The sequence below is a fragment of the Eublepharis macularius genome, chromosome 6 (genome assembly GCF_028583425.1).
Source record: "Eublepharis macularius isolate TG4126 chromosome 6, MPM_Emac_v1.0, whole genome shotgun sequence".
In the NCBI taxonomy this organism is placed as follows: domain Eukaryota; kingdom Metazoa; phylum Chordata; class Lepidosauria; order Squamata; family Eublepharidae; genus Eublepharis; species Eublepharis macularius.
This window is the reverse complement of record NC_072795.1, coordinates 79,415,432-79,439,243: the sequence shown is the minus strand read 5'-3', so window position 1 is coordinate 79,439,243 and position 23,812 is coordinate 79,415,432. Positions and strand designations below refer to the sequence as shown.

At 44.4% G+C, this 23,812-nt stretch overlaps 1 protein-coding gene across 1 annotated transcript in view; it reads right to left on the bottom strand.

The window, feature by feature from the left end:
• The window catches only part of ATRNL1 (attractin like 1), a 981,827-nt gene that overhangs the window by 665,897 nt on the left and 292,118 nt on the right, over positions 1-23,812 (bottom strand). Inside the window, exon 20 of the mRNA XM_054982776.1 lies at positions 6,284-6,377. Coding sequence (XP_054838751.1) covers positions 6,284-6,377 — 94 coding nt within the window. The remainder of the gene's footprint in view (positions 1-6,283; positions 6,378-23,812) is intronic.

Sequence of the window (23,812 nt, the reverse complement as noted above, 5' to 3'; positions counted from 1 at the left end):
ATTCCTACAGCATATAATTAGTTGCTGTTTAAAAGGTTTGAATCACAATTTTTTAAAATGCCATAAAAGACCCCAGGAAGAAACAACATTTCTTGCTGTGTATTTTTTTCCCACTGTTTATAACGATACTCCAGCCCATAGGGAAAAAAATTTAAAACTTAAAAATAAATAAAACACTTACTAGGAAGAATCAAATCATCTTCACCAAATCTCCCAGGAGCACTATGCATATGAGCAGCCAGGCTCTTGTATCAACATAAGAAGTACAGCTAGAACTTGGGAAAAGACAAGCTTTGTGCTGAATTTTCTCCCAGAAAGCTCATTTATACCAAACCCATTCTGAAGTGAATGAAATGGAGATAAGTTTCCCACCTATAGATTGCAAGTGTTGATTGTAACATCCATGATACGCTGCAGTTCTTTAAATGCTTATCCTTACTCTGAACTGGTTCCACTACATTCCAAAATTACATACTTTAATGTTTCATTCAAGAAATCCTAAATGTTCAGTTCTAGCTCAATGAAGGGATCATGGTGGCCAGCAAGAATAAATTCTGGTGGGTCAACAGCTGCACCAAGTCTGGGGGCTGGTTTACTAACACAACTGGAGTGAGCATGGTCAGAGACAGGCGTTTCAGCACCTCAGACAAGCCTCAAAAGCAGAGAGTTTGTTCCTTCAAATTCCTAGGTAAATTTGAGCCCTTGCTTCCTGCTTTGGCTTGAGCATTCTCAAACTCAGAGATCATTAAAAGGGAAAAGACTGGACTTGAGTCTCAAAATATTTTCTTTTTAGCACTTCTTGCTGAATATATTACCATCTCTGGTGAACGGGAGCTGAAGTCATGGGCTCTTAGCAGGGCTTTTTTTTCTGGGAAAAGAGGTGGTGGAACACAGTGGGTTGCCCTCAGAGAAAATGGTCACATGGCTGGTGACTCCGCTGTGCAGCGCGGAGGGCAATCTACACTCCCCTCTGTCTGGAGATCAGGGGGCGGGGCCACCAGCCATGTGACCATTTTCAAGAGGTTCCGGAACTCCGTTCCCCCGCGTTCCCCCTGAAAAAAAGCCCTAGCTCTTAGTAAAGTGAACAAGGGATCACTTGAGGGATCTGTTTCAGGCACTGCTTAGGCATTTCTTGGCTGAGAGATCTGTGCTTTGTGGGGAGGGGGGAGCAACTAGACAGCTAGTGCTATCTTACCCCACCCCACTCTGCACCTCTGTCTGATGCTCTTTGGAGTTTGTGTTATGATCACACTAATCCTACTACATAAAAGGTGAGCCATATTGGTGACAACTCAACTTTTAGCCTGATACAGGTGCACTGAAGGCCCTGCAGGTGTGCCTGTGCCAGGATAAAAAGTGAGTTGTCAGCACAGCGCAGTATTATGGCCACTGAGAGGCCTGGGAGGGCTACGCCAGGCCTCCATGCCATCTGCAGTAGGCCTCTGAGAGGCCACGGAGCCAGTAGGGAAGCACAGCACGGCCCCGCAGCTGCTGTGGAGGTGATAGAACGAATGCAATGGGGGGCAGGGCTCCCTATGGCCACTGCAGGGCCTTGGAAGGTCCATGCTGGGCCTCCATGCTGCCAGTGGCAGGCCTCTGAGGGGCCACGGAGCCAGCAGGGAGGTGCAGCACAGGGGAGCCCTGCCCCCCAGTGCAGGCTTCGCGCCGCATTTGCAGAGGCTGCAGAGCTTTGGAAGAGCCACGCCAGCGCAGCCCACCCAAGGCCCCACTGCTAGAGCCCGTTGTATTTCTTTTCATAATGGGTTCCGTTGTTAGTGTGTATATTTTATAAATTTTAACTCCACTGAATAGGAACGTAAGAAGAGCCATGCTGGATCAGACCAAAGGTCCATCTATGGTTGCCAGCTCCAAGTTGGGAAATTCCTGGAGATCTGCTGGGTAAAACCTGGAGAAACCTGGAGAAAGTAGGGTTTGGGGACAGAAAGGACCTTGGCATGGCATAGTTCCATAGAATCCACCCCCCCCCCCCAAAGTAGCCACTTTCTCCAGGTGAACTGATCTCTGTGGCCTGGAGACCAGTTGTAATTCCAGGAGATCTCCAGTCACTGCCTGGAGGCTGGCAACCCTAAGCCCATCAAATCCAGTATTCTGTTCACACAGGTAACGGTGCCTCGGCAGAAAAATTGACAGGGCCCCATGGCTTCAGCCTAATCAGCCTTATGAATAATATGACCCTGAGAAAAGCTTCTCCTTGTCCACTCTCTCTACACCATGCATAATTGTATAGACCTCTGTCATGTCTCCCATTACTCCCCTTCATTTCTAAGCTAAACAGCATTTTAACCAATCCTCAAAGGACCATTGCTCTAGCTCTCGTATAGTTTTGATTACTCTTTTCTGTATTACTCTTTTCTGTATTTTTTCATGTTTTACAATATCCTTTTTCAAGATTGGTGATCAGAACTGTACACAGTATTCCAAGCGTGATGTCACCATAGATTTGTATAAGGGAAGTAAGGGGCTGGGAATTTTATTTGCTATTCCCTTTCTAATTACTGCCAGCATGGAATTTGCCTTTTTCACAGCTGCTGCACAATGAGTCAATGTTTTCACTGAGCAACCCACCACCACTCCAAAATCCCTTCCTTTTCTTTGTCACTATTTGAAGCTGGATTTTTTTTGCCTGAATATGCATCACTTTACACTTGTTCACATTGAATCTCATTTGCCATTTTAATGCCCACTCCTCTTGTTTGGAGAGATCTTTTCAGAACTCTTCACAACCCTAGATAATTTTGTGTTGTCCACAAATTTGGCCACCTCACCCCAAACTCTAGGTCATTTATGAACAAGTTGAAAAGCACCAGTCAATACAGATTCATGAGGGACCTCACTGCTTACATCCCTCTATTACAAGAACTGACCATTTATTCCTACTCTCTGCTTCCTGTTTTTTAGGCAGTTCCCAGTCCATAAAAGGACTTGTCCTCTTACCCCATGATCATGAAGTTTGCTTAAGAATCTATGGTTAAGGACTTTTTCAGAAGCCTTTCAGAAATCTAAATAAACGATGTCTACTGGCTTATTCCTGTCCACATGTTTACTGACACTTTCAAAGAATCCTAAGAGGTCCGTGAGAAAGATATACCTTTGCAGAAGCCATGCTGATTTCTATTCAGCAGGGTTTGCCCTTATATATGCTTGACAATTTTATCTTTAATAATGCTTTCATCAATTTGCCGAGAACATATGTTAAGCTAATTTACCTGTAATTCCCTGGATCCCTCTGGATCCTTTTTAAAAATAGGTATTACATTGGCCTCTCCAGTCCTCTGGTACAGAGGAACATCTTAGGAACATGTTACATATCTTTGTTACAAGATCAGCAATTTTACATTTCAGTTAAGAACTCTGGGATGGATTTTTTGTTTGCAATTAGTTTATAAATTCTACAACTTCCCCCCTTATCACCACTACTTGTACCAGTTCCTCATCCTCCCCTCCTGAAAACATCTGTTCAGGAACAGGTATCTGCCCTATATCTTCAGTAATGCAGACAGATGAGAAGACTTCACTAGCTTCTCAGCCATCCCCTTATCCTCCCTTTAGTACTCCTTTAATTCCATTGTCAACCAATGGTCCAATCACTTCCCTAGCTGTTTCCCTGCTCCTGATGTATTTAAATAATTATTTAATGTTGGTATTGATGATTTTAGCCATATGGTTCTCAAAACCCTTTTTAGTGTCTCTGTCTGCTTGCATTTCCTTTGTGTAATTTGAGTTCATTTTTGTTTACCTAATTTGGGCAAGGCTTTCAATTTCTGAAGGAAGCCTTTTTCTCTCTAACAGCACCCTGCTTGTTAGCTATGCTGATGAACTCTTAGACTATGCATTACCTTTCCTGACCTGTGGTGTGCATTCTAAAAGCTTCTAATATTGGGGTTTTGAATAACCTCCAAGTCTTTTCGAGATATTTGACCTTTTTGACTGTTCCTTTCAATTTCCTTTTTACCAGATTCCTTATTTTAGAGAAGCTTCCTTTTTTGAAGTCAAATATGACCATGATCCTATCCTGGTTCAAGTGGAACCCATCCCTTTTGTAGAGGCCTGGCTTTTCCCAAAATGTTCCTCAGTGCCTTACAAATCTTAAAGCCCTCCTCTCTCATCTCAGTCATGCACTGAGACTCTCCAACTGTCTCCAGAGTCCAGCTATCTAGCTGACTCTGCACATGGAACAGGCAGCATTTCACAGAAAGCCACCTTGAAGTTCCTGACTTTCCGTTTCCTTCCTAGCAACCTAAATTGGGCTTCCAGTACCTCACAACTACACTTCTCCGTCTCACTGGTGTTGACATGTACAACAAGCATTGACTTCTCCCCGACACTATCTACCAAGCTACGCAGATGACAAGAAAACTCTGCGTCAGGCAGGCAATTCTCCATGTGGTCTGCACACTCATCACAATCCCAACTGTCTTCATGTTTAATGATCGAATTTCATACTATGACAAGACCCTCCCCCTCTCCTCTGAGGTATATCCTTGGTGTAAGAAGATAGTTGTTCACCCACCAAAGAAGGGGTCCCTTCTAAGGGATCATGTCTAGAGATGGGCACGAACAGGAAAAAAACTGAACACAATGTTTGTTGTTCGTTGCCATCCACGAACAGAGATTCACGAACATCGACGGACAGGACATGTTCATGAACATGTTCATAGTTGGAGCCAGAACGGCCCACTTTGGACTTAGCTGAACTTGAGCCAGGGAAAGGCATGATCCTTAGGTCTCCCCCTTTCATGTCATGTTCTCTTTACAGTGGCAAAAACGGAACTGTCTGCTGGAAGCTAATTGAGGAGTTACAAACTGACCTTCCCAATGTCCAACACCCACCAAGTTTGCAGGGAACATAGTCCTCACTGTCCTCTGAAGACCCCCCAAGTTTCAGAGAGATTGGACCCTGGGAAAGCCATGATCCATGGGTCCCTCCCTTTCCTGTCATTTTCTTTTCACAGTGGAAAAAACTGGACGGTCTGCTGGAAGCTACTTCGAGGAGTTACAAGCCAGAAGGAAAGCCAGAAGGAGTTTAGACAGAGTTCAGACAGTCCATGCCTATGTTGCCACGGGAACTGATTGAAAGGTGCCAGACTGTCTGGCTTTATGAATGACTGACGAATGCCATGAAGAGGGCTTGAAACGAACACGTGTTCACTGGGAATGAGGCCTCACGAACCGCTTGCTCATGAACAGCAGATTGGGCTGTTTGTGGCTTTTTTTTGTTCGTATTGCTGTTTGTACCCATCTCTAACCATGTCCCCTTTCTTCTTCCCAAGGCCCCTATTACCTGTGACAGGTGAGGAGCTATCACTCTGGGATTGGGGGTGCCATTATCACATCCCGTATTGCATCGTTCACCACCCTCTTTGCCTCCCTCACCTTTTTCTTAGCATCAGGGAACAAGTTTGCTCCTTGAGGGCCAGGAGCTCTTGCAACAAGCACACATCCATAGCTTCTGTTCATCAGCCAAACAATCATACATATGATGCTCTATGCAATTCACTGGATAGCCCCCAGACCACTGAAGTTTTTTTTGCCTTTGTTACTGTTACTTTTAATTCTTATATTATGGTTCGTTTACTTAGGAGATGAAAAAGGGTTGAGTGGCATGCTCTCTATGCCCTGTATTAAGAGAGTAAGGGCCTAGCACCCTAGCTTCCTTCCCCTGCTGATAAACTCACACAGATGCTTAACTTGCTAAGCCTTTTCTTTTTAGGGACACTTGGCTGCTGGGGCTCTCTCTCCTATCTAATGATGCCCATCCCAACCCCCCCCCCCAAAACTCTGTCACATACTTTTAAAAATGGCTATGTATTATTAATCTTTTCTTTCAACTTGAAATATGACAATTGCATTTCAAATATAAAGAACTAATACAAAAGCCTAAGTACTAATTTTCATTTTCTATAGAAAAACATTTATTAATCTCGGTATAGAAATTATCCATCTAAAATACTTCCAATATTCTTAAAATATAATAATAAAAACCATTTAAACAATTGATCAATTTTTTATTTGAAAACAAACAGATGAATTTATTCTCTAGTCAAACCGTGTTAGGCAATATTTTAAAATATACAGATTTCTTTTATTAGTGTTTACCATGGTCTTTTACAATAAAAGTAATAAATTGTGTTCCTCAGAAGAAATCAGTTGCAAAACCTCAACAGAAGTCACAAACAAGCAACAATGGAATTTGTACTTAAATCATAAATAACTGCTCTTTTAACTTACTTTAAATGAAATGAGAATTTATTTTTGTACTCACAGTTGACATTGATCTCCTTTGATCCCTTTAGTTGTACAGAAGCATTTTCCTGTTTGCATGTGACACCTATTTGCATGTCCACTGCAGGTACAAGCTATAAAATCAAAGAGGAAACAGGTTTAATTATATTATAAACGTTTATTCTTGTAATATTTTGGATATTAGTGGTATAAGCTTATGCTGTTGGACAGAGTATTACATTCTGAGGCACGAAGAACAGCTAGCCTATCTAGTTCAAGAGAACACTATGCCACTGCCATTGGTTTTGTGGTCTAACTATGATTGTTTTCTCAAAAAATACTCTTTTTCTAAGTTTCTTATAAATGTTGGCTAATAATAATAAATGAATAAGGAAGGGGCTTCTAAATATGACTGGTTCTAAACGTAGAAGTAAAGACCTAGGAATGCTATGAATGATAAATTTATTACCAACCTTAGCATGAGGAAAAGGGAGATTGTGAACATGGTATTTGCACTATTTGCCTTCAGAGTATAAAACATCAAATAGACAGTTAAATTTATACTGACTAAAGATATCTCAGCATAAAGTTATAGATTATCCAAAATGTAATGTAAGTAATAAATTCCTATGAAATAACTGAAATACTTTCATAGGAATTTATTATGAATTACAAAATAACTGAAATACATGAGCTCAGTGGCGCAGAGTGGTAAGCTGCAGTACTGCAGCCCAACCTCTGCTCACGACCTGAGTTCGATCCTGGCGGAAGCTGGCTCCAGGCAGCCGGCTCAAGGTTGACTCAGCCTTCCATCCTTCCGAGGTCACTAAAATGAGTACCCAGTTTCCTGGGGGTGAAGTGTAGATGAGTGGGGAAGGCAATGGCAAACCACCCCTTAAAAAGTCTGCCACGAAAATGTCATGATGCAACATCCCCCATGGGTCAGTAATGACTTGGTGCTTGCACAGCGGACTACCTTTACCTTTTTTAACTGAAATACATGATTAAAAATGAAGATCATGTAAAAATTTTACCTACTAATGCTGTCTGGAATGCACACACAGAGAACTGACCAAACATAAGAAAGGAAAGGTGAAAACAATTCCCCCCCTTATATATACAACCCCCCTCCCCATTTTCTTTTGAGAGGAAAAAAAACTTTGTTCAGTCTGGAAACCGTATTGAAACAATAAAACCATTCATCCACCTCAATAACATTACTTTGGGATGGGTACAGATCTGAAAAAAGGCAAAGTGTATCACACCAGAAAATGCATTTCATCTCAACATTTCAAGATTTCAGATATGCATCTCTAAGAAAAAAGGATGCAAATAAGCAACAGAAATGTTGTGTAACCCATGAACAAGACCCCATCACTCTGGCAAGAAATTTCTCAGTGAATGGTTTAAGGAACTATTTTTTAAAAAAAATAAAACTTTGAACAATTATAGTTTCAAGGCTTATCTAAATTTTTGTATTTAACCAGCCATAAAACTGGTCAACTATGAGACACTATTCCCTTGAAAGTTTATGGGAAAACTGGCAACAATTTCTTTATTTCAATCACTGGCAAAGCTCATTTGTATGGAAATCTGCAGGGCATGGCCCAGAAAGGTAATGACTGAGAGCATGTATCTGATGAAAAGAACTGTCTCCTTGTAATGTAATATTAGTATTATTATTATATTCCACTGCATTATTCATGATATGAAAATCCATCAGCAGCAAGAACCTTATTTTTCCCTAATAAAGTATGCATCCACGTATCTGTATATTGAGTTCAAATATCAATCATAGCCTGAAAGAGATTTGATGACTGATGATGAGGTAATCTTTTAAAATGTGTATGGAATCTCTATATAAGACAGAGCAGAAGCAGAGAATGACCAAATATCACTAGTATTGTCATTGTTGACATATCCCCTTTTGGAACAGTAAAATCAAGGTGTCCTCTACTCCACCAGATACACTGTATTAAGTTTGTTATAACTGGTGCACTGCCAGTGATAATCCGTTATGCTGGCCATAAACACATGCCTCATGCTTGGTTGCCAGAAGGATTCTGCCACAGAATCCTATGCTCTGTTCATGTGCTCTGTGAAAACCTTGACCTTGTCTTCCGTCTCTAACCTCACAATCCTCCCTACTAAAAGCGTTTCCTTCCCATTTCTCCCCATGATCATTTACTTTTTAATCTTTGCTTCTCTCCTTTCTAATAATGGAATCAGCTGGTTTTGTGCTTTTGAGAAAGATAAGGAATAGCACATTATGGATTATTCGGTTTTTTTCTCAATTACATAGTCAACATTCAAAATATGGTTTCAGGTGGTTAGCAGTGTTGGTCTGTAGTAGAAGAGTGAGATTCAGGTACAGTAGCTCCTTAAAGAAAAACTAGATTTCCAGGAGATGAGCTTTCAAGAGTCAGAGTTCCCTTCATCAGATCTGACAAATTTCTCCCCCTGAATCTATCTGCAGGCTTTGACACAGTAAACCAAGCCGTTGAGGCATTCAGAGACAGGAGTGGGAATCAAAGGATATGTCTTGGACTGGTTTAAATTGGTTCTCATGAAATGGACGCAAAGAGTTGCTGTCAGAGATCAGCTATCTCCAGAACGAGAATGATCTTGTGGGATTCCACAGGATGCAATCCTATCACCCATGTTATCCAACCTCTATGTAAAACCTTCAGGAGAACTCATTCGAAGCTGTGGAGTGGGATGTCATCTGCAGATGACATCCAACTCTATCACTATCCAAGTCTCCACAGGATGCAATAGAAATCTTGGATCACTGCCTGACAACTGTGGACAAATGGCTAAAAATGAACAAATTGAAGCTGAACCCAGACAAGACAGAAGTGATGCTCGTTAGGAAGGCAGAGATCTTGAAGGACATCATACTTCCACCTTTGAAGGAGTTCCTCTGACCCTTGCAGACTCAGTTAAGAGCCATGGGGTTGTACTGGATCCAGCTCTACTACTAAAAAACAAAGTTAAGGCAACTGCAAAAAAATGCTTTCTACAACCTCACTCTAGTCTGGAAGATACCTTTCTATCTCAACATGGCCGATCTGGCCACCTGGATCCATGCTATGGTAACATTAAGATGTGGCTATTGTAATGCACTATACATAGGTCAAGGTTCAAGGTTATGACATAGAAAACTCTTCACAGCCTGGGTCCAGCATACCTATGGGACCGCCTCCATTCCTATGTTCCTCCACAGCAGCTTTGCTCATAAAGTTTAATGAGCTGAACCAGTTCAGTGTATGTTTTAGGCATATTTTTTCCATTATGCATACTCCTAGTACTTAAGGGATTTTTTTTTAAAAAAAAAACTTTTTAAAGAACTGCATATGTTGCTGCAGGCACCTTCTTAGAAGAGCCATTCCCTTTGGTGTGAGTGAGAGAAAGAACATGTCACCTTAATTGTTGTAACTGCTTGCTAAAATAATTTTTTAAAATCTGATATATAAGTAATAAGAAGCATCTTTTACATGTATCAATCACTTAACATAGCCAATTAAATAACTAAATATTGCAGCTCTAATAATGATTTCAGTCAAAAGAAAAACACAGCAAAAGTAAAAAACACATACTAGCCAAATATCATATAGTTTGCGATACAGTAGTATGGACTCCTGACTGCATTGAACTTCTATATGTTAGTTGTCCACATTTAATGCTAGATGAACCTAAGGAAGCCAACCAGTGAGAAACACTTTCAAGTTAAGCAGTGGCATGGAAGAAATCACAGAGGAGGAAGAGGCCAAAGGGTTTTTTGTTTGTTTGTTTACATTATTTGTAGTCCATCTTTCTCACTGAGACTCAAGGTAGTTTACACAGTATAAGTCAATGTGATCAATGACATTCAAAGAACAATACAATAGGGTACAGATGGTAGAAATTTGAAAACAAGCAGAAAGCCAATACAGAGCTGGAAAAATGCTGAAACAAAGTATAAGTAGAACAATATGACCATGCAGAACAATACAGACAGTATACAGTTGTATACTTATCCCTTTACCAATACATCTCTCTGAGTCATTTCCTTACAACACAGCCCTATTACCTGTGTAAGGAGGCCCTCCTGAATAATTTGATTTTGCGCAGTTTGTGGAAAGCCAGGAGAGTGGGAGCTTTCCTGACCTCTTCAGGCAAGCTGTTCCATAAAGCAGATTGGGGGTGGGGGGAGAGACTAAAAGGGTGTTTAGTGAGTTGGAAGAACAGAAGATTAAAGAAGACATATAGTCAAAGTTATCAGAATAACTATTCAGATGCATAAGGTCCTAAGTGTAGGACTAGGGGAATCTGTAAGGTAAAGCTGAGAATAACTGAGCACAATAACTTAGCTGAAGGAACATAGTGGAAGAAGAATGTAAAGACAAAGGGATAGCTAGGAGTATAAGGGTGCCAACTTTGGATTAGGAAATTCATGGAGATATGAGGATAGAGCAAGGAAAGGGAAGTGTTTGGAAAGGGGAGTAAGCTCACTAGAGATGAGACACCACACAGCCCACCTCTGAGGCTGCTATTTTCTCCAGGATAACTGATCTCTGCAATCTGAAGATCAGTTGCAAATGGAGAACTCCGAGCCTCACCTGTTGATTGATAACCCCATAAATGGATGATATGGAAAATGAATGTCATAATAGAGCAGTTGTGCTACTAGAGACAAAACACAACAAGGGAGTTAAAAATGAAGTGAATATAGAGGTTCACTGAGCCATCAAATCCCAGTGATGTCAGTACAATAACAATAATAACTATACATCTGACTATGTCATTGTGAAGGCAATTTGCTTTTTAAGCACCTACCATTTTATAAATTTCTCAGTTCTTGCAATTAGTTGTCAGGCCCAGTGTATATCTAAACTGTGCTGACTCCATTTTCTAATGCTTCTAGTGTTTAAGTGCTTTCTTCCCAGGTGCTCCCGTTCCCAGGCAGCATTCACACCGGAGGCGACTGTTTTGTCTAACACCGTTCCACCAAGCATTGGCCTTGAAGGAGAGCAGCTTCCCAGGACTGAGCGATGTTGTTTTGAGAACTGTGGGGGGAGGCAAATCCAGATGGGTATTGTTACTCTGTACCTCATGCTTTGCCCTTCATTGGTAACAATGATCATGTACCATCCTGAGTCTCCTATTCAGGACAGTGGACTATAATGGACCTTTTCTGCAGTAAAGTTTCCTTATTCAAACAATGGACTTGTGTTTGCTTCTAAAGGGAACCCTGTAGTGAGAGCCTTATCTAGCCACAGTCTGACATTTTGTTACCAATCATGCCTGAGTTGGGCCCAGCGGAATCCAAGGTAGTCCCGGACAGGGATCCTTTGTTTGATCCGTATGCGTCCCCCGACAGTCAAACAGCGCAACCCCAAGAATCTCAGGTGCCAGCCGGGGCTGGAGCTTCGACGTCTACACCGCCTCTCATCGACCTCGGTAGTGAGGGGACAAGGCCGACGGCTACAGCTCTCCCCTTGATCTCGCTACCCACCCGGTCGGAGTGGGGAGCCCGACCCCGAGAAACGCGGGAGCGCCGGGCCGGAGGGCTACATCCCAGAGTTTCGATGGACGGGCGCCGAAGCCTAGAGACGGTCCCTGAGCTGGACAGCAGCCAACCGTGGCTGTTTTGGAACCGTACGACCGAACGGACGGACGGGAACACATCCCACCGCGGCGCCCTGAGTTGGGATTATTCGGAACTTGCCCCGTGGAAAGAGCCAACGGAAGTTCCTGAACAAAGCTGGGTGCAAATGCAAAGTCGTACTCATGCTGTAGATTCCGGCATCTCGGCAGTGACGGGCCTAGCCAAAGGAATTCTAGCAGCGAGATCGCGAGTCGATCAAGGAGATCCTCCGCCTTGGGGGCCGTTTTCCCCGGTGAGTACAACTGAGGGAGGTTCCGTGATGGGGCAACCGGGTCCTAGCCGAATGCAACAGTTGGAAGCTAGGCTAATCAATATGGAGGAAAGTTTGGCTCATGCCATTCACCTAATCTCAGCGATGGGGGCAGGAGAGAGAATCTCACCTGAAGAAATGGCGATACAAATTGCCACCCTCCAAAGTGTCATGTCCTATCCAGTGGAGGACGACCCGCAGCAGCCGCTACCTTCGGGAGAGGAGGAATCCTACCCTGAAGAACCGGGAGAATCGCCCGCGGAACTCCCTAGACTAGACGAAACTCCGCCGAGCGGGGATACTCCAGCTGAGGTACCCGAGGAGACTCCAGCGGAGAAGCCTAGAGAAGGGGAAGAAGGGCCAACCCGTCCAACCAAGACGACAGTGATACACCCTCCCGCTTCTCCAACATCAGTTCGGCCGGATCAGACGAAAGAACTCCCGGCTCCTTCTGGGGAGGAATTACCGCAACGACCGCTAGAAGTGGTTCCCATTCAGCAAACCCCGAGGGAAGGTCTACCGGCGCCCCAAGACCAGCCTGTGCGTCCCAGAGACACGACGCCGGGAGGGGCAAGCCCGCGCGGCCCACCACCCATCAAGCCTTCGCCGCTGCGGCCCCTTCCGCTTCGACCGCAACTAACCCCGTTGCAGCAACCGATACGTTTGCCACTTGAGCAGCCCGTAATACCACCTCCGAACCAACCGGTGGGACCTACACCACTACGACCCCACCAACCCACCCCTCAGCGGCCGATCATTACTCAACCGCACCGGCCACCTCCGCCTCAACCGCTATTGCCAGCACCTCCGGTTCTGCCACCGCCGGCCCAGCCGAGGGCACCACCGCCAGCCCAGCCGAGGCTGCCACCCCAGGCCCAGCCGGTGATACCGCCGCCAGCGCAACCAGCACCGCTACCACAACCGGGTCCCCCCGTGCCTCAAGTGCCATTGATGCTTCCAACGGACTTCTACCCAGCACCGGCCCCGCGGCAAGACCTCCCGATGGGCTGGGTGAAACTGGAAGCTACCTTTGATGGAGACCCCTCCAAATTGGGATTTTTCCTAGTGCAAGTCGTGCAATTCTTCAACCGGTGGGGACACCTCTTCGGCAGCGAGGCCAGTCAAATTGAACATCTTGGCTCCCGCTTACAAGGCAAGGCAGCGGACTGGTATGTAGGACTATACAATATCGGGGCCCCGGAACTCAATACTCTCCAGGGGCTGGTGGATGCGATTCGAGCGCAATATGAAGACCCCTTAGAGGAAACCAGGGCCCGAACAGAATTGCAAGCCATTAAACAGGGCAGCATGTCGGCGAGAGACTATATTACAAAATTCCGACAATTGGCTGCCAAATGCCCTAGGTGTGAGGAATCCACCAAAATCATTCTGTTCAAGCAAGGGCTAAACCCGAGACTTCTGGACAGAGCCCTTATGCAAGACAATCCCCCTACATTGTTAGGTTGGATCCAACTTGCATGCGAAGTTGAAAATCGCATTTTGGAAGTCCGTTTGGTTGAACAACAACAACAAACGGGACAAAGAAGACCCTTGACTTTACAGAAGGGAGGACGGGGAGCGGGATACGCCACCCGTGGAGCGAGAGATGCTAGATGGCAACAAGGGCTGTGTTTGCAATGCGGACAAGCCGGTCACTTTGCAGCACAATGCCCCTACCGGCCCGTGCAAAGACCTCCACTTCAACTACGGCGTCCAACCCTTGCTCCATTTCCTACTCTCCAACGCCCGATTCCCGCGCCACGCGCGAACAGAGGCCGCGGCGCTTCCCAAAGGCCCGCCGCGGAGAGAGGACTGGAAGCTGAAGAAGTGATGGAATACGACCCCGCTTCCCCAAACGCAGAAGTCAATCCAGAAAGCCCCCAGTCGGGAAACAAGATGGATCTGTCGTAAAAGGACCCAACCGACAGATCCATCGCAAGCCAGTCCCTGCACGGAACCGGCCGCCTGGGTCCATCTTATTCATTCCAGTGACTTTAATTAACCCAGAGAGAAACATGCACATCCGAGTGCAAGCCCTTATCGACTCGGGCTGTTCGAGAGACATCATCGCCCCAGCCCTAGTCAATGGACTAGTCTTACCAACTAGGGAATTACAAAATCCAGTAATTTTTGAACAAATGGATGGCACCAATATGAACCCTGTTACTACTGAAACCATCCCAGTGATCACAGGCATGGGGCAACATTGGGAAAAGAGATCCTTTGTCATCAGCTCCACTGCCAAATACCCGTTAATTCTAGGCAGCAAGTGGCTAGGTGATCATAATCCTTACATAGACTGGGCCCAAGGATGCATCACCTTCAGTCATGCCAACTGCAAAAATCACCGTTGGAACCAAAACTGGGGAAATGATCCAACTCACACTGAAAAGGCCCTTCTCACTCAAGAAGAAATCAACCAAATACCCGAACCGTATTGGCCTTTTCTAAACGCTTTTTCCGAGGAGGAAGCTGATACTCTGCCCCCGCACCGACGAACGGACTGTGCGGTGGAAATTTTACCTGGAGCCTCACTGCCCAAAGGACGACTCTATCCCATGAGTCTCCATGAACGAGAAGAGCTCCGGAAATTCATCGACACCAACCTCCAACGAGGGTTCATCCGACCCGCCAACAGCCCCCACGCCGCTCCGGTTCTCTTTGTGAAGAAGAAGGATGGGGGACTACGACTGTGTACGGACTTTAGAGGACTTAATGCAGTGTCCACCAACAACGCCTATCCTATACCGCTCATCCGAGACCTTCTCAACGTCGTGGCCCAAGGTAAGATCTTTACAAAATTAGACTTAAAAGATGCTTACTTCCACGTCCGTATCAAGGCAGGGGATGAGTGGAAAACCGCGTTTAATACGCCCCTCGGACAATATGAATACCTAGTTATGCCTTTTGGATTGACGGGAGCCCCGTCTGTATTTATGTCCATGATAAACGAAGTTCTACACGAATTTCTGTACAAAGGGGTGGTGGTGTACCTTGATGATGTCTTAATTTATTCGGACACAGAGGAAGAGCATATTCAAATGGTACAAAAGGTCCTGGCCACCTTGATGAAAAATAAACTGCCCATCAAGTTGTCCAAATGTGAATTCCATAAAACCGAACTCACTTACCTTGGTTATTGCATCTCCCAAGAGGGTTTAAAAATGGATCCAACCAAAATACAAGCGATTCAAGAGTGGCAAACACCCACAACCCGTAAAGAACTACAATCCTTCCTGGGTTTTGCCAACTTCTATAGAGACTTTATAGCAAATTTCGCCCAAATCACGCTCCCCTTGACAGAATTGTTGAAAACAAAAGATAAAGGGGACCAAGCGAAAAAACCCTCCTCCAAACTACAATGGAACTCCGATTGCCAAACTGCGTTCGAATGCCTGAAAAGGCAATTTGTAACGGAACCCATCCTCTCCCACCCCAACGAACAGTCCCCTTTCATAGTGCAAGTCGACGCCAGCGATACGGCAATAGGGGGAGTTTTACTACAAAAAGGGGAAGATGGGAAGTTGCGGCCTTGTGCGTTCTTGTCTAGAAAATTTTCGGAGGCGGAAAGAAATTGGAATGTGTGGGAGAAGGAGGCTTTTGCAGTAAAAGCAGCTCTCACTAATTGGAGACACTGGCTGGAGGGAGCGCGATACCCCTTCGAGGTCTGGACAGATCATAAAAATCTGGAGGCCCTCCGGAGCCCACGCAGACTGAATGCCAAGCAATTGCATTGGGCAGAGTTCTTTTCCAAATTCAACTTCACTCTAAATTATCTCCCGGGCAAAACTAACTTTTTGGCGGACGCCCTATCGCGCATGCCCCAACACAGGAGCAAACGGGAGGAGACTGTCGACACGGTCTTCTCGCCTACGCAACTTGGGGGCGTGGTGACTACTCGCAGTCGAGCCAAACAGCCCCTCCCGGCCAACCAGGAGTGGAAATCGAAACTTAAAACTGAGGTGGAAAAGGAGGGGGATAAAGCTCCACGAAACAAACTGATCCAATCCCCACAGGGGGATTGGCTAGCTGGGAGCAAGTTTTACGTCCCAGACAGCCTCAGGCTGGAGGTCTTGCAGCGCTGTCATGATGCTCCCACTGCTGGTCATTATGGGTATCTGAAAACACTGCATCTAATCCAAAGGCAGTTCTGGTGGCCGGGCATGCGCAAAGACATTTCCCAATATGTTAGTTCCTGCCCCGTTTGCCTCAGCGCCAAAACCAGAAAAGGAAAACCTCCAGGTCTCTTGCAACCATTGGAAACACCCAACAGACCTTGGGAAATAATATCCATGGACTTTATCACTGATCTACCTATCTCAAAAGGACATAATTGCATTTTAGTCGTGGTAGATCTGTTCTCTAAACAAGCTCATTTTATTCCCTGTACTGCTATACCCACCGCTCGAAAATTAGCCGATTTATTTTTAAAACACATCGTAAAATTACATTCTTTTCCGTCCAAGGTGATTTCGGATCGCGGCGGACAGTTCGTTGCCAACTTCTGGCGGGAGCTTTTGAAAATGTTGAATATTGAGCAAGGCATCAGTTCAAGCCACCACCCACAAACCGACGGACAATCCGAAAAAACAAACCAGATACTAGAACAGTTTCTTCGTTGCTACATTAATTTTCAACAAGATAATTGGGTGGACCTTCTTCCTCTGGCCGAATTCTCATATAACAATAGTGTACACGCTTCAACTGGAGAGGCCCCTTTCAAAATTGTCTATGGAGCTCACTTCAATCCCTTCCCGTTGGACGCTCCCCCTCTCCATTCCTCTAATTTACCAGATGTATCTTCGTGGTGGAGGGAGGCGGCGCAACAATGGACTCTCATTAAAAAACATCTTGAAAAAGCCAAACTGGATTACAAAAAGCATGCAGATCGCCATCGTGTGGCCGAATGGGATTTACAACCTGGAGATCATGTGTATATTTCCACAAAGAACCTAAAACTAGCTCAGACAAGCCGCAAACTCGCTCTGAAATTTCTGGGGCCTTTCCCTGTGCGCAAAATAATAAATAAAGTGACTGTTGCTGTGAATTTGCCCAAGAACTTACGCCATGTTCATGATACATTCCATGTCAGTCTTTTAAAAAGAGCTCCTACCGATGACAGATGGCACATCAAAGCTCCACCCATCCCAACTTTAATTGACGATCAAATACACTATGAGGTACAACAAATTTTGGACTCTAAACTCAAACGAAATCAGCTTTTTTACCTCATTAGATGGAAGGACTTTGATTCTGGGTATGATGAGTGGGTGAATTCTGTACATGTTCATGCTCCTAGATTAACCAAAGCTTTTCATACTCGCTATCCATATAAACCAGGGGGGGATCTGTTTTAGAGGGGGCAGAATGTCAGGCCCAGTGTATATCTAAACTGTGCTGACTCCATTTTCTAATGCTTCTAGTGTTTAAGTGCTTTCTTCCCAGGTGCTCCCGTTCCCAGGCAGCATTCACACCGGAGGCGACTGTTTTGTCTAACACCGTTCCACCAAGCATTGGCCTTGAAGGAGAGCAGCTTCCCAGGACTGAGAGATGTTGTTTTGAGAACTGTGGGGGGAGGCAAATCCAGATGGGTATTGTTACTCTGTACCTCATGCTTTGCCCTTCATTGGTAACAATGATCATGTACCATCCTGAGTCTCCTATTCAGGACAGTGGACTATAATGGACCTTTTCTGCAGTAAAGTTTCCTTATTCAAACAATGGACTTGTGTTTGCTTCTAAAGGGAACCCTGTAGTGAGAGCCTTATCTAGCCACAGTCTGACATTAGTAACATATGCCCTCTCTAATTCATAGTAATACAAACAGAAGAACCACAGGGAAATTCTCTCACAGAGTACGGCCCTCCCGGCCAGCAGCTTCCACTGATAAGGCCGGGGGCTGCTCTTTGCCTCCGTGGAAGAAGGAGACAGAGCATTTCCATGGTATCTGGGTCTCAGGCTTGGGGGGCGGAGAAAGGAGCATTATGAGGCAACTCCGCCCAGCCGGCTGGCAGTTGCTCTGTGTGCTCAGCCCACCCACCTCACCCTGTAGTAATGCAGGACTAGCCAGCTGCTGTTGACAGAGCCAGGTAGGAATTTTTCCCCCTTTTCCCTAATTGGCATGGGGAAGAGGTGGTTTTTTGCTTACCTTGTACTGCTTGTGGAGATTTGAGGTAATTGGCAAAGTGGAGCCACCTTAGGACGGTCACTGGCAGGATACAGTTTGGGAATAGGGAGCAGGCCGGTGAGTACCCTAGGCGCTTCTCCACTGATGGGGAAGCGGGGTCTGCCAGGAGCAGATGGTACTGCTTGTGACGGCTGCCATTCTGCGTGGGCAGACTGCCTTGGGGAACCCTATGTGCAAGTCCTTCCCTCACTGCTGTACGGCTGAGGCTTAGGAGCTTGAGCTGGGGGGATCCTTTTTGCCAGCTGGCCAGGTCTTAGCCATCCATAGGATGGCTTGCACCTGGGGCTTCAGGGCTCACCCAGACAGGTCAAGGCGGGTGACCCCGTGGCTTGACCTGTGCCGCTAGTTGGCCCTTGCCGTATTAATGGTTGATGTTATATTTAATAAAGTGGCCCCTTAGTTCCAAGCCTTGTGTCTGTCTCATTATTCCGACTAGGGTGGCAAAACAATAGCACAATGCTGCTCAGCTTTGGGAACTTGAAGGCCTATGGCACTAATCAGAAAGTTGCTCATCTACCCCACACTCCACAGAATACTGTGGTAGGGTGCTAGTTTAACTCTCCATCCCCATTTTGTAATGAAGTATTTAATAGGGAAAATTGGGGCTTGGTGTGCATTCTTCTATTCTAAGTTTGTTCCTGCTTTCTGCACACTGGACAACTGCAAGTACTTCAAACTCTGTGCAGAAATCCCAGCCTATGAATGACTTTTTTTTTTTGCTGCCCTAATGGTATGACACCATCAAGTTCTCCATGAGGTATTACATAAAATTACTTCCTTCATATATGAAGCTTTGGTTTGCTTATGATGGCATGCCGTAAGACTGACATTTGCATTATATTCTCTGTTGACATTTTCTCAGAATCTTTTAAGTGCCTATCAACAAAATTCTTTTTTTCAAAAACTTAAATTTTCATTATGCAAATTACTACAATGTCTTCAGGAAGAAGGCAACTAATTAGCAGTAATTATTGTTATTCCGTAATGGGTTTTATATCTGTGATATTACACCACAAGAGAGAAAATGCACAAACACTGTCAATCTCTAGACATATGCAGGCCAATCAATACTTCATTCAGAGTGTGATCATATGAAACATCACCAGTAGATTAATGATGGACAAAGTAGCTTTAGCTTGATTTGGCTTAAATCTGGTGAGTGACTACAAGTATCTTTGGAGAATGGAAGGAAAAGGAAAGGCTATTAACTGGATTCTGCACATATGCTTACAAAGCAACTGTCTTTAGTGCTATTTAACAGCAATCAACACATTTAACCAAGATTTAAAAGTTTAACATTAAAAAAACCCTTTTGCTAACGTACCTGCAAGGATTCCTAGGCTGTTTAACTGTCAGCTGTGCATGCATAGGATCTTATTTTACAATCCAACCAGGAAAAAATTCCTCAGAGGAAATAACAGATGATTTGGAAGACAGCAGGACTGGACAAATTCATATTCTAGACTGAGTTAAAACAAGCTTTGGCAACATCACTAACATCCCACATTCACACATTAACCAAATCAGGACTTCAAAACACTGGTGGAGTAATGGGTGGGAATCCTAAACTTGGGGTGTCTTTCTCCTGCAGGCATGCCAGAACTTAATTTCATTATCTTCTTGGAATTTTACCTTAGAAGTCTACACAGAGCTCCCAGGCAGCCCTGGCGCCCAGGTTACTGGCACCTGAGGCCATCCTTGTGCGCGCGCGCCCGGACTGCACGATGACGTCATCACGCAGTGACACCGGGGCCATTGGCCGGCAGGTGGCTGGGGCAGCATGAGGAGGCTGCCCGAGCTCCGCACACCATCCCGGCCGCCTGCTGTCCCTGGCCCGTGGCTGCTGCACCTGCTCAGGGGCGTGTGGCGGTGGCAGTGGCAGCGGCAGCGTGGGGCTGGCCGGCGGCAGCGCAGGGCTGGCCAGCGGCAGCCCTGCATGCGCCTCCGCCCCCAGCACCCCCTCCGGTGCCTCCTCCAGCCCCGCGGCACCCACGGCCCCCGCCTCACCACCTCAGCGGTGGCGCTGGCCCTGCTCCCAGGAGGTCTGCTATTCAAGTGGTGACTAGATCCAGATATGAAATCTGATCTCTGTAGGCAAAAGGGAGAGAAAGAAACAATTCCCAGAAGCTTCCCAGAACAGAATTTGATGGAATTGCCTTTGCATTTTCTTACCTCCTCTCCCAATTGCACCCACACAGAATCAGTTGAAATAATCTGGTAGTCTGTTACATTCCTCTCTGTCCATTAAAGAGTTAGCACACAGAGAGGAAATAAAGATGCTCCTCAGCCCTAACAACCTGAGGAAACTGGCCTGGGCAGAGGTACATACATTATATAAACCATAACCAGCTAAGGAGGTTGACAGACACTCGGTTTTGGAAAGGGGTGGGGGACACTAGAAAAAAATTAAAAGTTGCTTTAGAAGTTCTGGAAAAACAAAGGAAAACATATCCATTTCAAAGGTTAAAACAGTAATGGCAAAGAGGGTGGATGGGGATGGGGATGGATGAGGAATAGTAGAAACTGGGTTGCAAGCAGCGACGAACAACAACAAAAAGCCTAATCCAGTGGCAAGACATAGTTCCTATCAATTCTCATCCATATTAGTCACTATGGCCTGAAATTCCAGAAAATCAGAAAGCCCACATCCATGATGCCTGGATGGGCACATCCTTGCAAATGTGACACACTGCAATCCTAAGCAAAGAGACTTCTTCAGTGGCTGTAGAAGGGTGTGTAAATCTGATATGAATTGCACTGCTAGGGTCTTTTCCATGGTTCTAAGGGAAATGTGTGCAGCACATTCCTTGTTTCTGGAATTTAAAGGACTTGGCAGAGCCCCAACTCTGGGCAGAGATTAGGAGGTCTTTCATGATGATCTGTTGGCTTTAGGAAGGAACAAACAAATTGCTAGTAATCTTTGGGGAAGATGTAGAAGAAAGATGTTTTGCATCTTCAAAGACAAAGAAGCCTCATTTGCTGAGGCAAGGTGCTGGCAGAATGTGATAAGCATTCTGGGGGGCCTTGTTCACTGAAGAAAATGCAAAACTGAGACAGTAAGCAAAGCGTTGGGGAAATTACTATAAGAATTCATCATTACCCACTCACTTGAGTACAGGACGGTGAAGCAAAAGGTTGCCTGGGTCGAATCCACATTCACCCATTACCCGCATGTTTATCGGATATCTTCCGTTTGCCTCCAATCCGTGATTTTTTCCTCTTCGTTCACATCCCTGCTTCCAATCCGTCTTTCTTGCGCGTCCCTCCGGTCACATGGCCGCTCAAAAACCGCTTTTTTGGGCGGGACCTTTTTTTCCCCGCCCATTTTTTTAAAAAATTTTTTAGCACACTTTTCCGTTATTTCGATCTTGCCTTATAAAGAAACATCATTGAAGATAATGATGCCTCTCTTTCCCCCACTGACAGCACTGATGGCTCTCTCCCATTTCTTTTTTGGAAATTTGGAAGCATGTGGGAAGCTTTCGTGGGCATTTCCTATGCAGGACAGTTCAGTGCCTGAAGTTTACTGAAGTTTCACTTCCTTGGAGTGTCATTATTTCAATATTTCATAATTTCGATATTACAGTAATATAAAATAAAAAAATAAAAAACAGTTAAAAAGGAAGTTTCACGAGTCCGTTCTGAGAATGGATTCACCCCAAAATGATTTTTCAAACTACCAGATTTGATTCAGAAACAGCATAATCAATAAATCCAATGCTATGAAGTCAAAAACAGTCTTTGCAGACTACGGAGCACTTGCAAGTTGAATCAGCCAATAGGAACTCTCGGAACGGCCGGAGAGACAGGAAGTGGGTTTTTTTTTAAAAAAAACGCATAAATTGCGCATTGGCCCGTTCACGGCCACCGTGAAACTCCCGTTGAAAACCTGTGACCACATATTCGGGAGAAATGCGAATGAAATGCGTCTGTTTAATGAGGTAATGTGACCGGCACTCGGGATTGCGTGGGGAATGCGGGGAACATGCGACTTAGAATGAGTAATGTGGATTCGACCCTGGTATGGAATCCTTCACACCATTTATGGCCTCTTAACCTGGCACCCTTATTATTTGCCTGCTAGCTGCTAGTCAGAAAAAGGGTCATGTGGAATATACAGAGAAGAAGAAAGCTGTTTAAACATAACTGTGATCCCTATTGAAACACAGTGCATACTGACACATTTGTAGAGCAGCACTAAGCAAATTTAACCCATCTAAGTTCACTGAAGTCAATGCGTTCAGAAGAATACATCGGCTTAGGACTGTGCTAATGTAACAAACTTTCTGGGCAGGCAGATCCCACCTCCTTTTTAACATAAATATTTGTCTCTTTGGACCAGCAGCTATATCCAGCCAGTTATGGAATGTTAAAACTTCAAATTACATAAACTATAAATAAAAAGTTCATATTTACAAGGTATGTCTAATGCTAAATGGTATCAAACCCCTTTAGATGTCATCAATATAAATATTCTTATAGGAACAGCAATGGCATGTTTTTATAGCACATTTAGTGAGAAACATACATTGCACTTCATTATGTTTGCAAGTCTGTGTTTATTTTTTCCACTTGTCTGCCCTTGACAAATGTTCAAGAAATAACGAGCTTTTAATATAAGCAATGTGTACTGTTTAATTTACCACAACCTAAAGCTTAAATGCTTGATTTTACTGCAAATGATTACAAGAAAGTCAGACAGCTAAAGAAGTTCAAATAGCAGAATAGTTATTAGCAGTGACAGTGAGCTACTAAATATACTGAATGTTTTTAGTTATAGGAAAAATAGGATGGTTGTTTTATTGTATTTTTGTCCTTAAAACACAGACTAAAAAAACGAACCTACTTACATGCAAGTGCATTTCAAGAACACTATCTTGAATCTGAACTCTTAGAGTAGAGAACATGGACCTTGTTCTAGCACCAAAAAAAAAAAATTACTACCCAAATTCAAAACTGGAGTTGGTCTGAGTAGACACACACAACATCTGGTCCAGAATTTAAAATGAAGACCCAGATTCAAGGTTAAGACAACACAGCCATTAGCTGATGAAACACACATGGCAGGTAAATTCCAGGAGGTCTTAGATGACCTCCACTGTTTACTGCTGCTGGAAGCAGTCCAAATGTTACATTTCAAAGATAACAGCAAGAACCTAAGATTCACAGGACTGAACCAAGGGAGGACTTTTACAAAAGTTCTCTGGAAGGACAAAAAAATGAACACAACAACTTCCAAATAATTTGATGTAACTATCTATTGCAAATGTTCTATATGATTTTTTAAAGTGCCATTATAGGAAAAGTTAATAGCAGCAAATAATTTTGCAGCAGAGATTCTTTATCTAGACCCTGGCTTGATCTGTGCATTTAAAAAAATGGAAATTGAAGGGAAACTGTTGAAGAGGTTCCACTCCTGTTCATTATCTCGTGGGTTTATTTGTTCGATATCATATTAGGAACACCCAGAATTAAGCAAGCA